This window comes from Pocillopora damicornis, chromosome 3, assembly GCF_964200805.1.
Source record: "Pocillopora damicornis chromosome 3, jaPocDami1.2, whole genome shotgun sequence".
NCBI classification, from domain to species: Eukaryota; Metazoa; Cnidaria; class Anthozoa; order Scleractinia; family Pocilloporidae; genus Pocillopora; species Pocillopora damicornis.
The window spans coordinates 7,357,008-7,384,695 of NC_142672.1; the positions used below are offsets into that span (position 1 = coordinate 7,357,008).

At 38.5% G+C, this 27,688-nt stretch overlaps 1 protein-coding gene across 1 annotated transcript; it reads left to right on the forward strand.

The window, feature by feature from the left end:
- LOC113665657 (uncharacterized) lies at positions 1-27,688 on the forward strand. The gene is made up of 36 exons (XM_089200303.1): positions 1-58; positions 1,264-1,428; positions 1,817-1,907; positions 2,912-3,132; positions 3,513-3,875; positions 4,032-4,354; positions 4,818-4,956; positions 5,544-5,857; positions 6,211-6,349; positions 6,765-7,090; positions 7,444-7,579; positions 8,514-8,839; positions 9,310-9,448; positions 11,742-12,073; positions 12,620-12,758; positions 13,044-13,369; positions 13,640-13,778; positions 14,195-14,520; positions 14,784-14,922; positions 15,371-15,696; positions 16,220-16,358; positions 16,618-16,943; positions 18,144-18,282; positions 18,566-18,891; positions 19,904-20,042; positions 20,682-21,010; positions 21,290-21,428; positions 21,817-22,142; positions 22,433-22,571; positions 22,798-23,123; positions 23,328-23,466; positions 24,072-24,179; positions 25,152-25,236; positions 25,438-25,482; positions 25,776-25,823; positions 26,851-27,688. The coding sequence occupies exons 1-36, from the start codon at positions 1-3 to the stop codon at positions 26,870-26,872; spliced, it is 7,242 nt and encodes a 2,413-aa protein (XP_089056429.1). The 3' UTR covers positions 26,873-27,688.

A 27,688-nucleotide genomic window follows, 5' to 3' on the forward strand; every position in this document is an offset into this window, starting at 1 on the left:
ATGTCGATGTGGACAACTTTAGCCCTGATTACTCTACTCAACAGTTTCTTATCGTCAGGTGAGGATTTAGCAGGGTCAATGAACACTATGAATCGAATACTTTTCCAATAGAATATTGTTTATAACATACGAAATAATCCCTTACTCTTGCAACCGATTCTTTAAGATCTAAATTTCATCACCCTTCCTTAGGATTCAGAGAACAGATGGAATGTATTAAATCAAGAAGTGTTTCGACAGCAGTTTTAAAACAAACGTGGTGGAAAATTTTTCATTGCTCCTTGACAAATTGTGTAACATCAAAAGCTCTCTCAGATACCTCTGTAGCTCTCTCATTCTTTTCTATGCAAAAGAGTTCAAGTCATACCCGAGAAGGGAATTTCCTATTCTGTGATAGACTTTAACGGAAAGAGGAACCTAGATCTGAAGGCTAGGCGCAGGCATTGTTCTTGATAACGTTTATACAACGGAATCTGAACAACGCTGGCTTCTGGCCAAGTCCAAACACATTCATGGATTTTCATGTTACGTCTTGTGTAAAAGCGTGGATCAATTATCCATCCACATAACGCAATCAACCTTATCACTCAAGAAACCCCACCACATCATTTCCAACTAGTTTTGAAAGGAGCGAGAAGAGGTGGAAGGGATAAGAGGAAGCGGGCTATCTTTTGAGTCAATTCCTAGTGTCCGTGTGTCTAGATTAATTTTGCTGTGTTTGTTCATTTGTTCTCAGTCTTAGAGCATAATCGCTCGTTATCATATTGCTTTGCACTAAAGCAGAGTTTGATAACAGCTTCCACGCTGCATCAATGTTTGCTTTTGGCAAACTCATGGCAAGATGTGTCAGCACTAAAAAAAGCCCGTTCTTTGTTTAGGGTCAAAACGTTTCTCCGTATCAGGCAATTTTTAATCACAGTTTACCAATATGTAATCTGATAGAGGGGAAAAATCGTCAACATTTATGATTTGAAATTGAGGACGTGCGTAATGTCGCTATTTGCCATCGTTGCTGCATGTAATGGAGCCATTTTTATTTGAACGTCGAAAGCAATCCAAAATTGCTTTGGTTTGTGTATCGTTGTAAAATGCTCGAACCTCACGCTCTCAACCAATCAGATCATAGAAAGATAAAAACCAACCGCGTCATCGTCAATCACGTTTTTCTCGTGCAACGGGAAGTCTACTCTGAGTTCTTATTATGATATTTTCCTTTATTTTGATTGGTAGTTGTGACTAAACGAACTGTTCGGTTTGTTGCAGCATCTGTTGCGGCTCCTGCTGTAGATGTTTACATTAAAAGTGAAGCTTTGTATGATTGGGCAAAGACACGGAACACACATGGAATTGCATACATCAAGGTGAACGGCGAGGATTATTCTCGTCATGGCAGAGGACATAATGTTGTTGTTGTGGACGGTGCAACAGGTGTGTAAACCACGGTTAATATTTTACTGCTAAATTCTTATTTATCATAACGGAAAGCTCGATTATGGTGACAAGCAAAGAGCTCCTCCTCAGACACAATCTAAGTGGCCCTTTGGAGTTTCCCAGGAAGTTTCATTATTTCTTGGAAGAATTATGCGTCAAAGAGTGAATATTGTCGAATAATCCACGAGAAGACTTCTAGGGCATTATTCGATCTAAAGAGACCACAACAGCGTTTTCTCATGTGCTCAAAATTCATTGAGCCCAAGACAAACAATATTCCAGTGTAATTTAAGAAATCAACATTATAAAAGATTCGATTCGTGTACAATTGCCGGTCCTCAAACTAGGCATATGTTTTTATATTTTTATTTTTCTTATCACTCAGGTGTCATTCTTGATTCAAAAGTGTTCGACACATACGGGAATATATTTGCCGGTAACAACCTAAGGGACTACCTCAACAACATTAAAGGAAAGTAAGTAATTTCATTTCAGATGTTTAGATGTAGTTTTATCATTTTAGCCTGAGCCAATCATACCTTCGAAATGATACCTTACTATTTACTCTTAATTCCCAAGATTTGAATGTTAATTCTCCCCTCTAGTTGCTATACATTTCCCTGTTAACAATATACATGGAAAAATTTCTCAGTTCTGATTGGTTAAGATAAATGCAGTTTTCAGGTAATTCAGTGCAGAAGAAGGTTAATTCATGGCAAAGAAAGTAACAAATCAGACATCCTGATTGGTCAGTAATCAAAGAAACTCACAGATAGCCAATCAAATGAGAGCCTTGGATGTCGCAACAAAACTTGAAAATTTGAAAATTTGCGAGCGAAACAATGGCCGGCGTTTAAAGTAGGTTTTCTTTCGCCACCGCAGCTGGAAAACAGCTCAAACAACGAAAACATTGTAAAAGACACTGCTTCTTGGTTGTCGGTTTGAAAAAGTGGTGTTTAGAGAAGGAAACTGCAAAGGAAATCGAAAATTACGAGTCGACCCAGCTGAGCACTTTGCTCGTCGATTCAACGCCGAAATTAAAAACAAACATGGTTAAACCTGGGAAACGACGACTCCATTTCATCGAAAGTGATTCGGACACTGACTGATTGCACTCTTTGAAAAAAGAGTCTTTGTCTTTGAAAAAATTTTACTCGTGCTTATTTATTCCAAATTGCACTCGAAATCATGTGATTACCTATAAAAATAAGTTCCAAAAATTGGTGTTAGATGAAGATAACAACTTCTGCCTGATACATTTGAGTATTCACATTACCTGTTTGCTGGATAGTGTATGGATATTGTGGGGAGAAGATACTTGTTAATCACCTCTGGGAGTTAAAGGGTTAACAAAAAGATTCGATGTTGCAGTGCGTCTGCTTAGTGATAGAACACAGATGACGTCAAAACTAAGACCTAATCTGAAACTACTCTTTTTCGTCATTGCTTAGCTTTTTTTAAAAAATCTTTTTTCCGTTAGCAAAATCGTTTTGGTCGCTGTTCAAGAAGGTTCGAGATATGCATCATTAGCGGTTAGCGCTCTCAAAAGACTGGGGGCTCGTGATCCTGTTCTTGGAAGCACGCGGACTTCTTTTGCATTTGCTGGTTACGCGGGCACAGGACAACCAGCCTGGATACAGCAGTGGAAAGGGATATTTTGGTGGCCCAGTAAAATAATTCTGAAAATTCCCCTCTCATCAAGTATGTCAAGTCAGTATAATCTGTTGCACTTATGACGTAGATACCTTTGACCAAAAGGTAAATCTCTAAAATCTCTTTGTTCTTCTATGTTACTGCAAGTTACCAATGTACGCAAATCAGTGAATAGAGCTTGATCTTTGGCCTGGGTCTCTAACTTGGTCGACCGGTATTCCGAAAAAGGCGCGCTTGTTAGTTAAATTCAGGTCTCGTACTCAGTCTGAGTGAGCATTGATTGAGAGTAGAGCGAAAAGGTGAGAGAGAACGAGATCCCTGGGCTGCGAGAATGGACATAACTACATGCGGTTGCGGAAACTTGTGACAATTTCTTGTGCCCTCAAGCTCAATGAAAATAACCCCAACCAACTTTTTCTTACTCGCAGGAGGCTATAAATGTCAAAACCAAACTTTACAGGGACAAAAAGGCGTCATTTACTCACCCAACTATCCAGAAATGTATCCAGATGGGCAATACTGCATGTGGAGGATCATGGTGAAAGCATCTTTTCAAGTGGCCTTAATGTTTACACGCTTCAGTCTACAATCTGAGAACAACACGGACGCTGTTTATGTGTACGATGGCAATAACCAAACAGGGAAGGTATTAGGAGTGTTCTATGGGGGTCAGCCTCCCCCCAGGAATGGAATTTATTCTACGTCAAACAGCCTCCTTGTAATATTCAGATCAGATAAGAATGGTTCTTTCTATGGGTTCCAAGCCTCTTATAGCGCCGCTAAGTGTTCTGGTAAGACTTTGTTGATTGACAGTATTACAAAATTACTTAGCACAATTTCAGAGTTTGAGATGTATCTTAAGAAGATCCCCGAAGACAAAATGTTGATACACTCGAACATTTTACAGATACATAATGCTTGAACTCTTTTGTTTGTCTAATTGGCAGGAGCCCTTGGAATGGAGAGTGGCGCGATTTCTGATGCCGAGATAACTGCTTCTTCGCGAATGAACGACAACAGCACACCAAGACAGGCGAGACTGAACTTCATTGAACAGGGAATCAAGCAAGGGGGGTGGTCGTCTCTTAAAAGTGATCGTAACCAATGGCTTCAGGTGGATCTTGGCAGTCACACCACTGTGTCAGGTGTGGCGACTCAGGGGAGGAACTCAGCAAAATGGCGGCAGTGGATAACAACTTTCACGTTACAGTTTAGTTTTGGCGGTGTGATCTTCCAGTCGTACAAAGAACCAGGGAAAATGTCAGCAAAAGTAAAGTGTCTTTGAATTATCATTCTATGAATTCATTCTCTGAATTTATTTTCCTTAAAACCCTCTTTTCAAGAGGTCACGAAAAAGAAAAGGTTCCCCTGAAACTTACCTACATGTACCATAATTTTATAGAGTAACGTTTTCTGGCTTTTTTAGCATTGCATTGATCAATTAACATACCTAAAAATGTTGAGATCAACAGCATTGTGACTGGGTTTGACTCGGCTAACTTTGACAAAATCCAAAGAAACGACAGGAAAATTCGTTTTGGAAGTTAAACTCCATTTTTGTTTGACAAAATGTTGGCATCATTACGAATCCGTGAAATTTCGTCATAATTTGATAAACCTTTAAAATTACAATGTATGCATAGGCCCTTATGACACTCATTTATGTTTATCAGTCTTTCCAAATTTTGTGAGGTATCTACTTGAGCTCAGCTGATTTTGATTTCAATTATCAGGTACTTCACGCCAATCAAGACAGTGATACAGTTGTGTATAACAAGTTGATCTCACCAATCACAGCTCGTTATATCAGGCTTTTGCCAGTCACGTGGTACAGCCATATATCACTCAGAATGGAACTTTATGGGTGTCGAGGTATTTCGTAACATGATGGTATTTTAGTCAGAAAAAAATAGCTTTTAGTGTCACAAAAGAAACACAATTGTTTAGTTTTTCTAGAGACGCCAAGATGGGCGAAGAATGCCTTTGAACCTAGAAGGCAAAATTTAATATGCAAACAAAACATAGTGCGATTAAAACCGACAAAATAGGCAGGAGAAGAGCCAAAAAAATAATGCATTAAGAGAAAATAGTGTACAAAACTGGTCAGGGAAAGAAAACCTCCTAAGAAACAAAATGTTCGAAATCATGTTTCATGTTTCTTCTAAATTATTTTCCTGTCAAGGAGCTCAGAGAACCTTAGTATCTAATATCACTTTTGAACTCTTGCTTAAAATCTATATTTTTTGAAAAACATATGCAGGTGTTTGAAGTAGGGGTTTAGAGTACTGATTCTTCATAATTTTCAGAGCTTAGCCTATGATCTTTGATCATGCACGAGTTGCTTCTAAAACTTGTACCAGACTTATCTTCATCCTGATAGATTAGAGGGAAATATTCTCGTTTTGAAAGGGATATTAAAGTACCTTTCTTGAGTTTTCTTTCTGATTAAACCCGTTCAGGTTGTTCCTCACCACTTGGCATGGAGAGTCAGGTTATCTCCGATGCCCAAATCACTGCCTCCACCCAATGGGATAATGACAATTCTGCAAAATTTGCACGGTTAAACTTGGGCGGCTGGGTTGCCAGAGCAGTTGATCCTAGACAGTGGCTTCAGGTGGATCTTGGAACTTACTCAAGCGTAACGGGTGTTGCAACTCAAGGAGTGAAGCTACGAGGCTGGCGAAAATGTTGGACAGCCAGTTACAATCTGCAGTACAGCGACGATGGACTAACCTTTCATTTTTACAAGGGACCCGGAGAAACTCTACCAAAGGTATACACCGAAAGTAACACTAGATTGAATTTGAAAATCACCTTAAAAAATACTTTTTTAAGGTTATATGATTACTGCGGTCTAAGTAGGGTTTCCAGAGAGAAGGTAATCACTATGTTATCTCCTTTGGCGTCATGCCATGTAGAAAACTTTTTATTTCGTAGTCACTCACGCAGTCGTTACAGCAGTTATGGGTGCATGCTTCGTGTCAATAAAGAGAGAGCACGTTTCCTCTGTTCTTTCTATTATTCTTCTACCAAACACAGTAAGAATTAAGTCCTATTTGTAATAATAGTCTAAAGAAGTGCAAAAGTCGACAATAAGTTATGTCATGCTTCATGATCATTTCACAGGTGCTCAGTGGAAATCAAAACTTCCACTCAGTTGTGTCAAACAAGTTGAGGCAACCAATTACAGCTCGTTACATTCGATTCAAACCTTTACTCTGGAACTATCGAATTGGAATGCGAACCGAGATCTATGGTTGCCCAGGTATTGTCAAAATATTATTTTATTCAGGGAATGTTGTTGGGAATTTATATACCTTATGGGGGAGGAGGGGAGCTCTCAGCAAGTTTGAGGCTTAACAGGAATAGACTCTGTTAAAAAATTTTATATCAGAATTGTTTCAAATTGTTTTACATATCGCAAATCTTTGATTATAGACTAAAGCCATGCTATCAAATCAGTAATTAAACATACATTTTTGCAGCTGCAGAAGACATATGAAGATATGAATTGCCTTTTTCTCAAATTGCGCCTAAGTTTGAAAATTTTCAGTTGAGCTGGGACGCACTTTTGCAAAGCATCAAACCGTGAAAGACACTTGGAAGCTAGATTATAGTTGCATATTGATGAGAAGCTTCTTGTCTAATAATAGACTTATTTCAAAATTCATTCATTACAGAATGCACTATCCCTCTTGGAATGGAAAGTAGGTCGATATCTGATGCGCAAATCACTGCTTCCTCGCAGTTGGATGGAAACCACTCCGCAGTACGGGGCAGGTTGCATTTTCAGACCGTGGGAAACAACGCAGGGGGTTGGTCAGCTCTTACAAGCGATGCCAACCAATGGCTTCAGGTAGATTTTGGTAGTTACACTCATGTGACACAAGTGGCGACTCAGGGGGCGAACGGAGTTGATGAATGGGTGACCAGATACAAGTTGCAGTATAGTAATAATGGAGTGATGTACAAGTTCTACCAAAAAACTGGAGACACTTCGGTCACGGTATGCTTTATCCTCATTTAGGGAATTTTATCAACTGACCTAACTTCTAATAGACATAATTGTTTTCATAAATGAAAATATACATCTGCAAATACTGTAATTTGATGTTTGCACTCAGTATGAAATAGACATAACCACAGGTAAGAGACCACGGAAGCACTCTGTTAATGTGCTACTGAAAAATGATTTATTTATTTCTCTCGTTATTCATTATCACCTGTTATTTCAAGTGCAATTCTGAAAGTAAAGCCGCCAAAAAAAAGACAAAAAAAGACAAATGAACGAACAGACAATAGAGTAAGTCGTCGCAATTCAAACTTCAAATTAGATCTTAATTTGACTGTAACATTTAGTTTAAGGGAAACCAAGATCGTAACGAGGTTGTGTACAATACACTTCGTCCGTCACTCAAAGCGCGCTATGTCCGCATAATCCCAACACAGTGGAACAAGCATATCTCCATGAGGATAGAGCTCTTTGGCTGCACAGGTAATCGAAAATTATTCGTGGCTTTTAAAATATTTTCTTGTCTGGTTGTCTTCGTAGTTTTTTTATTATCATTTTTTTTTTCATCGAGACGCACTTCTTTAGCGAAGCAGGAGGCAGTATAGCTGAATTATTTTCCCAATTTTACTGATTGTATAACTTATTGTTAGCGTTTGTAGCCGTCAACCTTTTCTCAATAACCTATATGCCATGTCATGTGATTCTGAGAATCTGGTGGTGAGATCTAACAATATCCCTTAGTTGATATTTGGCCTCTTCTTATCGTGTTTACACTGGACATTGATATAAAGCAAAATTACTTGATAGTGAAAAGGTCACTATTAGGGTTGACTCAAATCTGTCGCGGCTGTTTGTTGTTCACCGCTCCTCGGACTAAATGTCGACCAAAGATCATCCGGTAATGGAACTACTTACATACTACAAATTTACAACTCGTGTACTGTGTCTAAAACATACTACTTCTGAAGCTTAGTGGAAAAGTTGTCGATTACGTTCTTTGACTAAGCATATTGACTGAATTGAGCGAATTTAACCATGACACGATCAGACGTTTTTCGGATCCAAAAAGAGGTCTTATTTGAGCCATTGACAAAATAATTCATAGGACGCTTCATAAACATGACAACTGTTTGACTTTTTCCACTTGAAAATGAAGGAACAAATAAGTTCCTTAAATTTCCCAAACCAATCGCAACTTTGGTACATATACAAAGAAGCTTATCCACGTACATACAAATGAATTAAAACCAAAATCTTAGTGTAGGAGAATGGAAGGGAAAGAAAGGAAAGATGTCCTCAGCATTTTGTCGAAAAGTATGACTCGACAAAAAACACCAAATTACAAATCATGTACTCAGGCTGAGAACTTCACCGAGTAAACCAAGTTAGGATGATCAATTGTTGTTTTCTCCTTTAGCTTGCATTGCACCCGCTGGTATGGAGAGTAGACTGATCTCCGATGGCCAAATCAGTGCATCATCACAACTGGATGATAATCATGCACCACAACGCGCCAGACTGAATACCAAGATAAGTGGAATAAAGCAGGGCGCCTGGCTTCCTCTTACAAATGACCGTAATCAATGGCTTCAGGTGGATCTTGGTAGTAACACTCGAGTTACGCGAGTGGCAACTCAAGGGAGGGATGGCTATGAGCAGTGGGTGACTTCCTTTCAGTTACAGTACAGTAGTGACGAAATCACTTTCAAGTCTTACATGGAAATTGGTGGTGGCAACCCAAAGGTATGCAGCGCCAACTAATTCAATGCAGAGCTACCTTGAGAATTATTGGCATGGCTAAAATACTCCAGAAATAAATTTAAGAGATTTTATAACTCCATCAATGTTTATTTGCACATGCAATCTGGCTAAAAGTAGTCTTGCGACAAAAAATAAATATAGAACAACTCAAGCGGCGTTAATTTTCTTGCTATCGTTGCGATGCAACAAATTTGTATCGAGCAAAGGAAAGTGGCTTTCTGACCCAATGAGAGAAAAGACCATTAACACACTTTAGATCTCAAGGGATGGTTTCCAGATAAATAATTTCTCTAATGATCGAGTATTTTCCTAAGCTGTACAAACCTCCACTAAAATGTGTCATTCAAATATATAACAAAAGGCAGACGGAGAACTCTTTTCTTTCATTGTTGATCATCTGCAAGCCTAATGAATAATTTTTCCTTGATGCTTTCTGTGTTTTTCTCGCAAAGATATTTCCCGGAAATGATGATAGTGAAACTGCTGTTTTCAACATTATTAAACCTCCAGTCACAGCACGATACATAAGGATCTTACCCATAGCGTGGTATAAAAACATAGCGATGAGAATAGAGATCTACGGTTGTACAGGTAACGTTTTAACGGTAACAAATGATGCCAATAAAAAAATCAAATTGGGGTGCCTTTTTACACGCCTTTTTTGCCTCATGTTATTATGTTAGTCGTACTGTAAGGTTTTAGTATGGAAGGAAAATTCACTCATTCACTAACTCACTCACCCTATTCTCTGATCTGTTAGACAATTAATGTATACATTAAATCTTTGAGTAAACAAGTCATCTCCTGCCTCTCCATATTAAGCTTACATTTGTCCCCAATATTATGCTATTGTCTTCTGTTCAAATACCTAGGGGTTGACACTAGGGGCGAATTTTCGCCTGAGTACACGGAGTTATCAACAAAGTTCAAAATGGCTGAAATGATCGGGCTGATTTTTCTTTCTTTTCGCTTTCTATCTTCATTTGGTCGCGCCGCGTGAGCAATTATAATTCTTGTCTTCAAATTGATTTTCGCGTATCTATTAACCATATTTTGCTGTTTTAAGGTTATGATTTCATTTATTTTATCTGTATAGTCGATTTTATTCTTTCTTCAAGTTGATTTTGCGTATCTGTTCCGGCTATATTTTACACTTATTTATCATGTTTTGAGATTTTATTGATTTCATGTAATTTGATCATTCACCTTGTGAGCTACTTTGTTACTAGGGCATAAATCTTGCCTGCGCACAGGTTGAATTTGCAATCGTTTACAAATAGTTTTGTCACTGACTGTGAATATATGAAAATCATATATGTGAACTGCGGTTTAATTAAGAAATTTATATGAATACTTCTGCTTAATTATTGTTCATTACTGCCAAGATCGCTTTCATATTCTTTTTTTCACTGTTTGGCCGTCAATTTATGTGATTTTTAATTAATTGTCGTCTTGGTTTGCTTTTGGCTCCAAGTTTTGGTGCTCTGGTTAACGCTTCTAAATTGGTCATTTAAGGGTGCAGCACGCGCTATTGGGAGAAGATGGCAAAGATTTACAGCTCTCACCACACAAATGAATAATTAAGACATACCATGAGGTAGTTCCTCGAGCCTTTGATTTGAAAGTATACCGGCGAATAAAGAATTAGTTTTTACGTAAGAGGATAAATAGCAAAAATGTATGCAGATACAAATGCAACATCGCTCAAGAAAGCGGAATTACAGTCGGATACCAATAAATTAGAGCTAACACGCTCAACGCATATACATTTACTCAGTTCACTTCTTTGACATTTATAGATATTATTTTTACCATCCTTTACGCTCTATTCATCCTCGCGACACTTCCAACGTTGCTGATCCTAGTACGTTGCGGGACGCGTCTCATATCAACCCAAAAATTGGCGTAGCTCACCACATAGTTCTCCAGAGCTCAGTAGCACAGTATCGGAGCGATATATATATATATTTACATATATAGGAAGTCTGCAAGTCGATTTTCGCGTGGAACAGTGCTCAATACGTTGAAGCAGAGCAGAATAAATATTATGAGAGGAAAAAAAGGACGCAACTACATTCCCCAGGGAAATGTAGTTGCGTCCTTCTTTCCTCTCATAATATTTATTTACATATATATATATATATATATATTAGAAACACTAATTGTTTACGAGAGATTTTACTCAGCATTTAATTAAGCAACATGCACTGTACTACGTCACACAATTAACCAATTACGACTCTGTAACAATTGCATGTTAAGGCCCCTGAGGAAGGCAAATGCCGAAACGCGTCGGGTCTTGAATAAAGCGTTGAAAACGGAAGCACATTCTCCATTGTGCAAATTATATATATATATATATATATATATATATATATATATATATATATATATATATATATATTTGCATATATATATGTGGGGGTAGAGACTACCTTGGCAAAAAGTGCTCAATGCTGTGGTGGCAGAACTAAGTAAAATAAGTTAAAGCATTAAAGAGGGCGTATCGAATCTCTGTGACTCTGATATATAGAAGAAGTTCTGTCTGACAAGCGCTTAGGCGCGAAACTTAGAGTCACAGAGAATGGATGCGTCCTCTTTAATTCTTTAACTCATGTAGACCTAGCTCTGCTACCACAGCATTGAGCACTTTATGCCAAGGTAGACTCTACCCCCACATTTATATATATATATATATATATATATATATATATATATATATATATATATATATATATATATAAATCTTGATTATAGTCTCTTCTTATGTATGCGAAGTTCTGGAACTCGATTCTTCGAAGAAAACCCAGACTTTTTCTCTTTTCCAAGCTCTTGACGAGCCGAATGACGTCTTTATCAATTAATATATGTTCACTTATTTCAGTGTGCAGCACACCTCTTGGAATGGAAAGTGGAGCAATCAAAGATGCACAACTAACCGCCTCTACACAATGGGATGCCAATCACGCCCCATCAAGGGCTAGGCTGAATTGGAAGTTGACTGGAGCAAAGAGAGGAGCCTGGTCAACTCGTGTACAGGATCTCAAACAGTGGCTTCAAGTGGATCTTGGCAGCTATACCATTGTGACCGGTGTCGCGACTCAGGGGAGGAATTCACCCCGAGCACAGCAGTGGGTGACCAAGTACAGGTTGCAATACAGTACTGATGGAGTGAACTTTCATTTTTACGTAGAAAAAGGCGACAATTCATTCAAGGTATTTTCGTTTTCTTGTTGTTGTTTAATGTTCGGTAACAGACATGAGTGAAAAAGAGTGCGAAGGCCTCCTACGGTAATGATGCTATGGAACTTCCACCGGTGCCAAACAAAGTTTACTAATTCTAAATGCAATAGTGACGTTTTCCAGAAGAGAAAAAAATAACATTCAACTTTACGGAAACATCCGAAAAAGGGAAAAAACTGAGAAAAGAATCAGAAGCTAACTTTAGAAATCATGGTGAACTACGGAAGTAGGATTGAATATCTGACTAAATTAAAGGTTTCAAAGGCGAGGAGATTTGATAGGAAAAATTCAGGCGGGATATTCTTTGAGGTTTTCCATCAAAATTAAATTTCCTTCTTAGCCACCTTCGATAAAAGAACAAATCCAGATTCGTTACAAGTTAAACTTCACTCATCTTCTGAAGAATCAATCCGGTTATAAAAGACTTCTCCTCGACTCTTTAGTAAGTTTCCAGAAGTCAGCATAAATCGACTTGTCACAATGTGTCCAAAGAATGAGAGATGATGATATTCTTTTCAGGTATTTAGTGGTAATCAAGATCGAGACAGCACTGTGTACCACAAATTGGCAAGGCAAATTACGGCACGTTACATCCGGTTCATTCCGGTGGAATGGCGAAATCACATCTCTATGAGGGTGGAAATCTATGGCTGCGCAGGTACATCGCGGTGTAGAACAAATATATAAATTAGCCAATGCATCACAGGTAGCTCTGGCAGACCACATCTTCAATTAATTTCCTATCAAAGCAGGTTTAAATTGATTATTGATAGTGATCCTAGATTGCCTGTGCGGCAAATCAAAGATTGGTTAGCTCATTCCAGCAAATAGATAGAGCACCCCATTCGCTTTTTCTTCTTCCTCTCAATCTTTCTCTTTTTCTTCTTCATTTTACTTCTTCTTCTTTTCTCTTAATTTTTGCCCTTTTTTGAAAAAAATCCAGCATGCTTTGAACCGCTTGGTATGGAGGATGGAATGATCACTGATGTCCAGGTCAGTTCTTCTTCGCGACTGGATGACAACCATTCTCCAAGTCAGGCCAGGTTGAATTTTAAAGAAGTAGAAAATAAGGCTGGGGGATGGTCGGCTCAGCCAAACGACGAAAACCCATGGTTACAGGTCGATCTTGGCAGTTATACTAGAGTGACGCGTGTGGCGACTCAAGGGTTGAATGCCAAAGACGAATGGGTGACCAAATACAAGTTACAATTTAGTGATGATGGAAAAAACTTCCAGAATTACAAGCAACAGGGTGACAACGAATGGACGGTATGTCTTAGTTAGATGTCACATGCGTGTGATGGACAAGAGCAATATCCAAAGGCGAGATAGGGGACAACTCTTTCATTCCATACTGTTTTCAACAAATGCAATAATTTTGAAACATACATATATTTTTTTATTTTCTTGAAATTTTACTTTGACACATAGTTTGACTCTGATTACAAATGAAAGGTAAGGGCCTTTTGAGGGCAGTGTTTGTCACTTTCGAGGGCCCTTCCAGAAATAAACTTAATCCATGCCGCTTACAATTTACAGGAGCTGAATGGGAATAAAGGAAGTGATACCATTGTGTATAACAATCTGAATCCTCCAACCACAGCAAGGTTTATACGGTTTATACCAATCAGTTGGCACAATAATATTTCCATGAGAACAGAGATCTTTGGCTGTCCAGGTGTGGCGATTATTGATCTAGATTTTAGAATCCGCTGGTCAAAAAAACGTCAGAAAACAATTAACTAGATTGACCGAGAAGCGTAATAGGACTTTAAAATCTGCTGTCAAATTTTAAAGACAGTCTTTCAGCCACGGGCATATACCAGCAAGTGAGAAGAGTCTTAGCGTCGCGACATCATTTCTCGTTCATCATAAATTAGAGAATTTTGAGAAAAATAGTAGGTGCAGTGGGATGACTGCGTGGGATATAATTTTGGTATTCTATTGAAATAATCTTGACTGAAATCAACCACTCCTTTTGGTGACTACAATAGTTTATCAGAAGCAATCATTGAATGAAAAATTGAATAAAAGCGTCGTGTAAAGTTAGGATAGTATCTGTATCTGACGCTTATCTCTTTACAACAAATGCAGCATGTACGACTGCCCTTGGAATGGAAAGTCAGACAATAGAAGGTGCTCAGATAAGTGCCTCCTCGCAACTGGATGGAAATCATTCTGCAATACAAGGTAGACTACACCTTACGAGGAATGGTCAAAAGCAAGGTGGCTGGACGGCTCTCACAGATGATCGTAATCAGTGGCTACAAGTGGATCTTAATACTTTTGCGAGGGTAACGGTAATAGCGACCCAGGGAAGAAACGGATTCAAAGAATGGGTCACCAAGTACAAATTGCAATATAGCGATGATGGTGTGACCTTCGATTTCTACAAGGAATCTGACAGCAGCTCAGAAAAGGTGTGGTAACAATTTAACAAGTAAAACCCCACTTTATAGGCCTACCCCATAGGCTATTTTTCACAACGAAATAAATCATTATAGAGCAACTTTAATTTATGAACGTATTAGGGATCTCTTCCCTTACCTAATACGCTCTGCCCTACAGATGTGAATGAAATATCAACTATGACTTATCTTGAAAGGAGAAACAGATGGGAGTGTCCTCAAACAATGTTTAAATCCTGGAATATTTCTTTTAAATCTACTTTCATTATACTTAGGTGTTTGATGGAAACCGAGATTCAGATACTGTCGTATACAACAAACTAACTTCGCCAATAACAGCTCGGTACATACGGCTGATACCAATGACGTGGAATAACCACATCTCGATGAGGATGGAGTTATACGGCTGTCCAGGTATTTCGCAGTCTTTAAACTAGTGACTATGCCAATATTCTCGAACGTAATTGGTTATCAACAGACTGATAAAAGCGCTAAGAAAGCAGTTTAGATGTAATGACTGTAACTGGACGGTGTAAAAGCCTTTTTCGGTGTCCAAATGTGTAACTTGACTGTAAACGTCATTCAAGTGTGCCGCCGTATCGATGCTTGGGCCACTTACTCATGAAAAAATATATGTTGTTATGTTTTCACTCTTATATACGTTTAACCGATAATCGTTTAGTTCCTGAAATTTTGCTACAGTTTGGATGAATGGGTCACCGACGTTTCTGTCTATAATCATACTCCTGATTCAGAGCTTGTATTGTAACAGAACGAATTCAACCCATGCAGCCCCAGTCAATCCTCTTACCTTTAGTCCAAAGACAATCTCCCAAAAACATCGTTTTCGTTTTTAATCTAGGCTGTATGTCCCCGTATGGCATGGAAAATCGCAAAATTTCGGATTCTCAAATCAAGTCGTCAACGCAGCTGGATGAAAATCACTCTGCAAAGCATTCCAGGTTACATTCAAAGGCAAATAGAGAAAACGGAGGAAGCTGGTCAGCGCTTAAAAATGACGTAAACCAATGGCTCCAGGTGGATCTTGGTAGTTACATAAGGGTGACGGGCATTGCTACGCAGGGAGGGAATGGGCGTGACGATTGGGTGACCAAGTTCAGACTGCAATACGGTGAAAATGAGGACATCTTTCATTTCTTTGAGGATCCAGGACATTTTGCTGCGCAGGTTTGTAACATGATGCAGTTTACCCAGATTTCGGTGATAGGTTATAGAATGTCAACACTAATGCAATAGTCAATAAAAAGTAAAAATAAAATTTCGTTCCATCCCAATAGGCAAAGCCTTTCCAGTCTATTTCAATATTCCCTCGTCAACTTTGAAGGAATCCAGCGACAACAGATAAAATTTGCAGTAGTATTGCTACCAAATTTTGTTTACTTTTAACTTGCACGTGTTGAGAATTTAACTCTCAGATCAAATATATTTGTCGAAATGTTACCACACAAAACTTCAAGAGCTCATCCTTCGCGCGTTCAGTTCAGGGAAGATGTGACTAGCTAAAACATTTGTAGTCATGGAGATCGACGTTCATCCAACTGATGGTAGACAACCCCAATCAGAATGTTGCTAATTTGAAACGAACTGTAAGAAACTAGAACAGAGGTATTTTTTACTTAGGCGTTAAGAAAAATCAATTCCAAAAAAACTTTGAATAATCATCTAAGGTATTTTGCGTTTCTCTATTAAGGTTTTCGATGGAAATACAGACAGTGACACTGTCGTGTACAACACGCTGACTCCACCAATTATAACGCGTTACATTCGATTCAAACCCGCTGAGTGGCACAATCGAATATCAATGAGGATCGAGATCTATGGCTGTCCAGGTATCTAGAATAATCTTATTTACTTGAAGGAGACATATGAAATATTAAAGTTTGACTTTCTTTTGAGCTGCTGTACAGATAACAAATTCCATCTCTTTTCCCCGACGTTAATCATTTTTGTAAAGGCTATCTGTGGTACGCTGCAAGTTGTGAATGACAATATCTTTAACTATGATTCTTAGCACAGGGGTAGGTAGCCGTTATCAATTAAACGATGGCATCCGTGAAAAACTGTCACCTTTTGTTTTGTCAAACTAAGGCTGCATAAATCCTCTTGGAATGGCATTTGGATCCATATCTGATACTCAGATAACAGCATCATCACAACTGGATGACAATCACTCCGCAGTACAGGCCAGGTTACATTTCCAAGCGGATGGTGACAAAGTTGGGGGTTGGTCAGCTCTCACAAATGATCACAACCAATGGCTTCAAGTGGATTTTGGTAGTTACACAAAAGTAACGCGCTTGGCGACTCAGGGGATGAATGGCTACGATCAGTGGGTGACTAGATATATGTTACAAGATAGTGATGATGGAATAACATTCCACCTCTACAGGGAAGCTAGATCCAGCCCTGCAAAGGTACCAGATATCCTAAATTTTCATTTTCTCTTCTAAGTTTCAGACTTTTGTCAACAGATATCGTTCAGATAACGTTCGCCGCTGCTTCATGAAAGAGTGTAAAGCTGACAAAAAGAAGAAAATGAAACCTGGTCGAGAAATGAAGTTCATCCATCCATCGATTCCTCTTTCCCTCCCTCTCTTCTTCCCTCCATCTGTTCATAAATGCCTCCATTCACAAATCCGTCCAAAAATCCATCCATTCATCCTTGTACTCATCTACCCATTTATCCATGCAGTCGCTCAATCCATCTATCTTTCCATCCACTGATTCTTCCATCCACTTATTTATTCATCCACTAAGCTTTTTGTTCCTAACCTGATTATTGCGTCTCATTCAATTATGGAACCATACTATGATAATTGTGGCATTGTATGGGATAACGTCTGTGGCCACTTCACCGAAAAACTTTATGTATGACCCCAGCTTAGTTAGAAGATATCTTTTCGAGTAGTATTTGGGAAATCAGTGTATAATCCAAGAACCTTCGTTAGAAATCTAGCTTAACCGGTTGCTAAAACAGACTACTAGCGGAACACTAGTAGTAGGAACTCTACTTACACTGGGACAAAAGTTTGGAATACGTCATCAAACGAAGTGAAACATGAAAAATACATTTAAGCTTCAAAGAAAAATTAGATTTTCTCAATCTCTCTATTTATTTTTAGTGAAACACTGTATTTGTAAGATGGTGTCTTAACTCTTTCTATAGTAAATTAAAACCATCATTTACATTAACCAATATAAATTTCTAAATGTTTAAAAGCCTAGTGGTAATTTTGTAGTTCATGGCTTTTGGGAATAACAAAAGTGCAGCACATTGCAAACTTTGGTCAAAATTACCGGGTTAAATGAGGTTTTCTATTTATCTATTTATCTAATCCCCAACCATTAATCCATTCCATACTTTCGCTTAATCCATCGATCTCTCCCTCCTTCCATTAATTCCTTTATCCATCCATCCATTCATCCATCCATCCTTACCATCCATCCGCTCAATCCACCGATCCACGGTCCATCTTTCGTCCATCTCACCATTCATCCATCAGAACTCATACATTTATCTGCTCATCAAGTCTGCATAAAATCTGTCGGTTGAACAAACCTAAGCCGTGATAAGAAATTTACCCAAATTCCTTATTCCTTTGTTTATTGTTTAGGTGTTCAATGGCAATCAAGACCAAAATACTGTTGTTTATAACATATTGAGCCCACCAATAACCACTCGTTACATCCGATTGAAACCGCTTGCCTGGAACGACCGAATATCGATGAGACTGGAGATTTACGGATGCCCAGGTACACCTCTTTCTGGCAATAGCCGGACACAGTTGACGCGGTAGAAATGATTTGATAAAACCTTAAAAGCAACTGAAACTTTAAATATCAATCATAGACTTTCAATATAACTCTTTGATAATTAAAAAAACATCGTGGGGGCTGGATGAGAAACGTTCCGATTTATTAATTTTTGAAAATTTAAGTTTAGAGAACAAACGTATCATGCTCCACTAAAACGAAGATTTTAACTGTTCGTAAAAAGATACACCTTTCACCTTCATGTCCGTTTCAATACAAACAGGTTGTGCAGCGCCACTTGGCATGGATAGCGGGGCAATCACCGATGCACAGATAAGTGCTTCTTCACAGTGGGATGGCAATCATGGGGCCAGGCAAGGAAGGTTACATTATAAGAAACTTCCGGGAACCTCCGGAAGTTGGTCATCACGTGCAAATGATTTAAACCAGTGGTTTCAGGTGGATCTTGGTCAATACACTACAGTGACTGGTATAGCGACCCAAGGCAGACAACGCTATGACCAATATGTGACAGCATATAAGTTGCAGTATAGTGACGATGGAGTAACTTTTCAGTTTTATAAGGCTTCGCCACTCGAAGCTGAAAAGGTATACCTAGCTAGTTCTATTGTTTCTATTTTTACGACATTAAGAACAAGTCTCTGTAAGAATCAAACATCTTGGGAAATGAAAGTTTTCAACCCCCCTTCAAATTTTGCGTGCAGTTAGGCACTTAGGGGGGATGCACAAAAATGCCCTTTTTAAAGGTCGCAGCACTCTTGTTGCCATGGTAACAACGACTGCTTTTTCGAGGCCTAGGGCCTCATTTTCATACAAAAACGTCGCAAAAAAAGAGTGAAATGTTTATTTCTCTATCTCAAGCTAAATACAACATTACAAATTGGCACTTGTACCATACATAGTGACATCATTCGTCTTCACTTTGATTTATTCAATTTTCCCTGAGAGTGAATGTGAACACACCACTAGATTATTCATCTTGGTACAGTTTTGGTCATTTTTGTTGTCGGGTAAAACAGGGAAAACGTTTATCTGAACTTCTCCAAACGTACACCGATTCTGGAACTGAAACTACCCACCTAGCTGTTTATAATATTCTAGTTTTTAAATATGTAAAAATATCTGCGGGCCTGCCTCTACTTGTAATTGGGGCAATACGCGAAAAAAGCTCAAAATCAGATATTGCATAATTTGGCGATGTTTACATCTAATGTTCTCAACAACAAATGTTTCAGACAAATGAAACATGCACGGCTTTTGAAGAATGTTATCTTATGAGCAATATCCCGAAGAGAAATCTCGCCTCTGGTTGTCATCTTTTAAAAAAAAATTGATCAAACTTAATGGAGGACTACTCGACGTAACTTTAAACATATACCTCAAATCGTGTATATATCATCCAGATTCCGAGTGCTGCACCTTCTTTCATGGAATTTGAGCAACCCGAAGTCCTCTGAAGATACACTGATATACTTATATGTCATTTGAAACATGTTGAAGTCGGCTGATCTACACTAAAGTATCCTCACACCGATCAATTGTCATTATCAATGTTCTGATCAAAAGCTCACTTTCCACTTGTCTTCATAATTTTACATAGGTCTTTCGTGGTAATAGTGACAGAGAGACCGTCATTTATCACGAAATACGCAAACCAATCAGAGCACGCTACATACGAATTAGACCGGTGAGATGGCACAACCACATATCCATGAGGCTTGAGATCTATGGCTGTCCAGGTAATTTCCATTTCTCCTCATATTTTTCATTGTTTTTAATCTTTATTACCTTTATTCTTATCACTGTCATATTTTATTACCATTAACACTTAATGTTTAAGTTATTATCATCACTCTGATCACCATTATTAACTCTACTGCTACAGTTATTAAAATCATCATTATCATGTTTATTATTATAAGGTTATGTATTTGTTTTCATTTGTCTTACACATATCTGTACAAGCAAAAAACACATCTGCAACTGCAAATCACGAAAGCGGTATTAATTACCTGCTTAAGGATGGAAAACCAGCCCCTGGCGTGAAAAATTCCCCGGAATATCGTGACCTGCAATCATCGTAACGTTGATTGGGATAATTTAACCATCTAGCTTTTCAAAGTTTGTTGAGGTGATTAAGTTTCCTTTCACAACTCACGTTGTTTCTTAACTAAGTATTTAACTTGGAAGTCCTCGCTGTGCGAAAGTTTCCTTAGAAAATTAATTACCTTCTAAAGGTATGGCCTCAGCTTTAAATTTGAAGGGCTATGTGGGAGGTATGGCATAAATGAATAAGTTAAAAGCGATTCCAAATGTCAACACTTAATTGTACGGATTAAAAGATACTAACATCTGCGTGTTTCTTTCGACTTACCCAGGCTGTGTATCCCCCCTCGGCATGGAAAGTAAATCAATCTCTGATGCGCAAATATATGCCTCCTCACAACTGAATGATGATCGGGCTCCATCGCAGGCCAGGTTGCACATTCAAGCGGCCACTGATGGTAAAAATAGGGGGTGGTCTGCTCGCAAGAACGATCTTTATCAATGGTTACAGGTGGACCTTGGAAGTGAAGCAATTGTGACGCGTGTAGCAACACAGGGGATAGATGGCCTCGACGAGTGGGTGACAAAATACAGAATACAATTTAGCTATTCTGGGATAAATTTCCGATTTTACAAGAAAGCAGAACACAGTTCTGCACAGGTATGTCCTCAGCGCTGTATTCTAACGATGAAGTCAGGATAACCTGACAGTAATTAATTTTTATCGTACACCGTGATGGTATAATCAATATGATGCCTATGGATGTAAATGAGAAAACGTTTAGCCCAGTTTTGGCAATTGTGTGCTGTAAATGACTGTTTGGGGGAGGGCAAGTGGCTTGATAGGTGGTTGGGCGGATAAGTAAGTTTTTGGGAAATTGCGAGAGAATGAAGCAAACTGAATGTCAATTACGTTGTTTATTAAAACTTGCTTTTGAAGGTTTTCGATGGAAATGAAGACAGTTCCACAGTTGTAGTCAGAAGACTTAGCGAGCCGATCAGAGCACGTTTCGTCCGATTATTGCCGATAGAGTGGCATAAACACATATCAATGAGAATTGAGATTTACGGATGCCCAGGTAGATTCGATCATTTCGAACGACTTCTGTCTTTCATACTTGAAAAGTATCTTCTTCAATGACATGACTACGGACATTTTGAAAAACGGGTTTACAAAAATCTTAGAAGTGGCTTGTGGTAAGGGTCTTCATCTTAGTTCAGTTACTCAATAAAAAAGATGCAGGTTTAGATGAATCAAGTCAACCGCATGATCGTTTCCATCCACGAGCTAATTTTTGTTTTTATCTGATTGTGAAAAAGGCCATAGCAATACTTGTCTTCTAGGTTGAAAAAAAATTAAATTCGACAAGTGTCAGTGTTTTTTATCGGTAGCTATTCAAATTAAATCTGACCATTCCCTCAAAGGAAAGTACATTTTCTTCCTGGTTCTTGATTTGCATCTTGTAGACTGCATCACACCTCTTGGCATGGAAAGCGGACATATCGCTGACTCAAAGATAACTACATCCTCGATTTTGGATGACAAAAGCCTTGCAAGTCAGGCCAGGTTGAATTATAAAGCGGACGGTGGCTTTGGGGGAGGTTGGTCATCTCTCGCAAATGATGCTAACCAATGGCTTCAAGTAGATCTTGGTACTTACACGCGTGTGACACGTTTAGCCACTCAAGGAAGGAATGGGCACGATCAGTGGGTGACCAAGTATAGGGTGGAGTACGGTGAGGATGGCCAGAGCTTCCAGGTGTACAAACCATCAAATGCCAGCGTAGCGAGGGTATGTTAAATCATTTTAAGACTGATCGTCTGCAACTTAAAAAAGGTGGTCTTCCTGATGACGTTAGTAGCTAAGCCTTGAAAAAAGTGCACCTTAGGGAAACGAATATTGTTCTTTTTTTTTTTTACTGTGACAAAAAAAGATGAGATAAACTCAGCTCCAGAATCAGACTGATTATAATTCATATCAAGAACACTCCTTTTTTGTGACATTTGTCATCTAGTTTAAACATGAGATAGAAATTTTTCGCATGCAAGATAATGACAGTTTTCCTTGTGATTGTCTTGAAGGTTTTCACTGGAAATCAAAACAGCGAGGCAGTGGTTCACAGCAGTTTGAGCCCACCAATCACAACAAGGTTTATACGGCTTATACCGGTGGAGTGGCACAATCATATCTCAATGAGGATAGAGATCTATGGCTGCCCAGGTGCTTTAAAGAAACAATTAGAACTAATCATTTTATAAATAGGTTATTTGACAAAAAAACGCCATTAATTTTACAGAATGGTCCCTTACGTGATGAAATGAAGCAATCCAAGCAGTTAAACCAACTAAGCAGAATCTTATTCTTGGAAGGTTACTCAAATGTGTTGCTATATTGAAACGATCCAAATTATTATTTTTTGAAACAATATATATTTTTTCAAACACAGGATGTGCCGCAGTACTTGGTGTGGAGAATAAAGAAATATCTAATGCCAACCTAAAGGTATCCTCACAAATGGATGAGGATCACGGCGCAAAGGAGGCAAGGTTAAATTCGAAAGCAGACGGGAACAAGAGAGGGGGATGGTCAGCCATGAGCAATAACTTCAATCAGTGGCTTCAAGTGGATATCGGTGATAACTCTCGAGTGACAGGTGTTGCGACTCAGGGGATGAATGGGAACGACCAGTGGGTGTCCAGATACCGCATACAGTATAGCAGTGACGGAGTGACTTTTGAATTTTATAATGTAACGGAAGGCAGTTCAGCAAAGGTATGATTACTGCTGAAGAGAGTAGAGAGGTTAGCTGCCTGACCCCATTTTGACTTAAGTGCTTATTTTATTTACAGCAACTGTAGGCCATACAATGCTATACCAAACGTAAGATTTATTCTATGAGCCTTATGCACCAGAACGTTACCCAGGAAACTGACCATTTTTGGCTTCCGTTTTAAGTCTTTACTGTCTCAACATCAGGTATTTTATGGAAATCAGGACAGTGACACAGTTGTAAAAAATGTGCTCATTCCACCAATAACAGCGCGTTACATTCGCCTGATACCTGTTGCGTGGCACAATCATATATCGATGAGGATGGAAATCTACGGCTGCTCAGGTATAGTGACCGCTTCTGCCCATGGAGACACATTGGGTGCGATACCTGATAGAGTGTGCTATAGCTAATAAGTCTGCTAATCAGTTTCAAAATGTGCTCAATTTCATGAAGGTAATTGAATAGACTGGAGTTCAAATCCAACGAGCGGGCAGCACGTGATCGATTTAAAATCACTGATTATGATTTTAGACCAAAACTACATTACACAACCGTTAACTGTTCCTCTTTTACATTTTTTACATCATTTTTTTTTCTACATTTTGACTTTTTGCAGTCAACAATTGGAAGCCTTGAAAGACTAGTTTTTCTACTTTAGTTTTTCATCTTAGGAAAAATATAGTGTGAACCTTGTATACACGATACTGCTGAGAACCAGTCAGTGTCAGAGGATTGCCAGTGATTCCAAACAGGATATAATAACAATCATCTTATTCCTCCTTTCATATATATTTGTTTTGCGATGAGAAAATTTTTCTCGAATTAGTCTTCATTTCATTAGGTTCCCCTGGCGTCGTGCTGTTACGGCGAGTTCTTGTGCATGTTTCGATTTATCTACTTAGAGGAGAATCAGAAACCGAAATTTGAAACTTTACTTGACCTCCTAGTGTTTGCCGGTTCGCCAACTGTACCACCGTCAGAAATGACGACAGAAGATTACACAGACAAAGAAGGGGGAATACTCGGAGAGCAACAAGGAAACAGGAAAACGGAAGGTGCCGCTGAAACTGTGTTTTAATCGTTGTGTTGTCTCGTCATCCGACGCGTTAAAAGAACCTAACACGTCTCTTGTAGCGACCCAACAACCACTGCAAAGGAAATTATAGAAACTAGGCAGCATAATTAATATTTTTCTCACCTACTCTCGTTCAGGGGTTACCAATTTAATCATAATCGTGTTATGTTTTTTAAGTTGATTTAAATTGATTTTAAAAAAGGTTGGACTTACGTAGAACAGGGCAGCAAAGGATCTAGTTGACTGTAATTACACAAAGAGCATGCAAATGGTTAAGCTAAGGTAGCATTGGACGAAACTAAAAAGATAGTTACAGCTGGAACTATATGAGCTCTTTACATCACACCTGGTTGGCGAAAAACCCAGGTTGCATCATTGCAAAGATTAAACCTTGTGTAGTTATATGTTTAAAAGCGTAGGAAAGCAGTGAGTACTCTTACCGAGTAGTCATTATGGAGACTAAGGTTGACTTTGCCGAAAAGCCAAAACATCTAAAACTTTTTTTCAAAACATTGGCCCAAGAGCTTTCCTAGGTTTCTGATGTCACTCAATAGCTTAGTATTTGTTTCCTTTTTCATCTAGGGTCATCACCCTGCCGCCATTTTGTCGAAATGGACTTTGAATTGCTTTTGTCGCCTTTATAGCCCATAGTTCCAGAATTTTGGTCAACAGAAAGGTTGATCCGAGTCAGTTTCGAGGAAAAATACACCTCAGTGCAGAAAAATTAAATTCGTTCGAGAAACACGAATTTACTGTGTATAGCATTTTTCAAGATGATCAAGGTGGGCCAAAAATAAAGTATGGTGAAGAGGGCTGATAATACCTCCCTATCTTATTTTCGTGGCATGACGAAAAAAATCTTTCTTAGTAGCTCTTTCTTTTTGAGTTATGAGGAAAACCAATTCCCTCCACTCGGTAGTTTTACTGAAGAATGCTTTCCATTCTTTGATAGGCGTAAATGTACTTGCTGTGGTGTTACCCTTGGTAATCATTTTAATCGCCGTCGTAGCATTGGGTGTATTCTTTTACTGGAAAAGGTGAGAAAAAACTACTTGACGGGAAGACCTACTATATCTAACGAATGTAAAAATTTCCATATCATGGAACCGTAAAAATGGCCAGGATTATTTTAGTAAAATACACTTAGATGTTGGAATGACATTAACATATCATGAAGATAAAACCCTTCCTTTTGTTCTTTTCCTTTGATGTCAACCAATAAACTTGTTTTAAAATAGGAGAGGTCAAAAGAATGTGGACAGCAACACAGTTGCATTTCAAACGTGAGTACAAATCGCATTTTGTTTTTGTTTCTTTGTTTGTAAAGACAAACGTCTAAACCAATTAAATTTTAGTGAACTGACTCACCGACCATTAATTTAATTGTTGTTTTCCAGATTACTAACTGCATAATGTTAAATATGCAAGTCATGATTTTTTAATCATCATATTTTAATCATCAAACGAATACTTTTGCTGATTGATTTGGCATTCTGTTAGTTGTAAACCTGCTTTTTTAATAGTTGTCATCTCGGTTATTTACGTACGCTATCCACTCTTTCTTTCTGCTTTGCAGGGGAACCAATGAATTAAACTATGCAGTGAACAAAATATACGATGATCGGTAAATATCTAATTTAAAAACACTGAGAATTGTGGCATTCTAGTAGAAATGTTTACTCTGGTCCTTCTTGCTATACACTCGATTACATAAACGTTGACACTTAAAAGACAATCGAAGATGAGACCCAGAAGCTTTATGGGTACATAAAAACATGATAACGACATTGTTTTGCACGTGGTACATGATAGAAGCCACACACACTCTCCTGACAGAAAACAATTATCATACACGGGGGTTTGCCATGAGTCATGGAAATTATGTAACATTTCCCATAAAGCCGTTGGGTATCAACATTCGCGGACCATGCTGTTTAGGAGTCAACGTTTTTTCAATCGCGTATAAACAACGAGCAATACGTACACCAACCACAGAAACGTGCGACACGTCAGTTTTCTTAACAATCTCATGCGTTTTTGCTACTAAATTTGATGTCTATTTTGTCTTGATGGATTACTTCGAGCCAATATGGTTTTCCGTTATTGATCTATTGCCGGTTGTCCGAGGAGTAGATAACGCCAAACGCCGGGTAAATCTCTTTCCGGTGGATACTGCGGTACATTTTGTTGTCACTTATCCGCTAGATAGCGATTCATCCGTTGGATACCGTTACCACCTCCTGAAAAACTGGGCCCTGATCCAAATAACAATTTTATTGCCTGGTTTCCTTCTCCTCAGCGAAGAGCACTTAAATTGATAAGAATAGGTAATTTTACTCGTAACAATAGTGCGCATTTCGATCGAGAGTCGTAAAACAAAAAGTGAACTAAGTAATACAATAGCCAATCAGAAAAAAGGAAAATATCACAGGGAACCCAGGACAACTCAAAGCAAACAGGCGAACTACCCGAGACGTGAGAATTTGTTAAGTTAAGAAAGCGGCGCAACCGAGGCAAACCCGAGTTACTTCAGACGCTCACCTGGAAATTTCTCAATCTATGACACGGAAGACTTAGAAGTTCCAGAACTACATTTGTAGAGATATATCTATGCTTTAACCATTAACAGTGTTATATTTTTCTTCTGATAGGGATGCGGTGGTGCCTGACTGAAACTAAGAAACTTAAGCAGGAAGGATATGTTTTAGCCTCTTAGTGTTTTAAGAGATTTTTAAAAATAATAGTAAAAAAAATCCACTGAGGATTCTAATCATATTCCCGAATAATAATCTAAGCCACGCGAAAGTAACATATACTTTTTTTCTTATTAGTAATAGGTGAATGAGTTAGGTAGCCAGTTTTTGAATGTGCAAATATCTTCTCTGAAAAGATGATCAATTTTAGGTTGTTGCCGTCTGAACGATATAAGTTTATAGCAGTAGATGATAACTGGCTCATAGAGCGTTTTTCTATTGAGTGTCGTAAACCGAAAACCAAAGTTATCACAACAATCAATCAGAAGATTAGAGAACTCAAAGTAAAACCACGCAAATTGCCCAAAGCGCGGGAAAACACGGGTGTCCAAGTCGTGATTGGCTTTAGGTTTGCATCTGATTGGATGAGAGAGTGGTGCGAGTTCTTTGCACCAATCATAGAGCGGAGTGAGGCAAATCCAAAGCAATCCCTGATTACTTAGCTTTCTACACCCCATTCAAAACGGTTCTGTTTTGAAAAGCATACAACCAAAACTTCGTTGTTCAACTGAAAAGTATGACTTGCAAGCATTCAATAAACCCACATTTTAGACTACTGGATGAATATCAACAAATGTTATCTTGATTTAATTTTTTGCCCTAATATGGATATGATTTATGGAAAAATACCTTTAGCGTAAGTCTGAGTAGTTGTGGACGATTTCAGAGAGTATATTCATAGCCGTAAATACACTTAATTACATTTTATCTTGGTAATAAAAGTAATCTAATCTCT

Excerpts from the sequence above, each read along its gene's own strand:
- LOC113665657 (XM_089200303.1), top strand. The coding sequence starts at position 1 with ATGTCGATGTGGACAACTTTAGCCCTGATTACTCTACTCAACAGTTTC. Across the intron at positions 13,370-13,639 it reads AGGGTGACAACGAATGGACG|GAGCTGAATGGGAATAAAGG; the intron begins GTATGTCTTAGT and ends TACAATTTACAG. Across the intron at positions 14,923-15,370 it reads GGAGTTATACGGCTGTCCAG|GCTGTATGTCCCCGTATGGC; the intron begins GTATTTCGCAGT and ends TTTTTAATCTAG.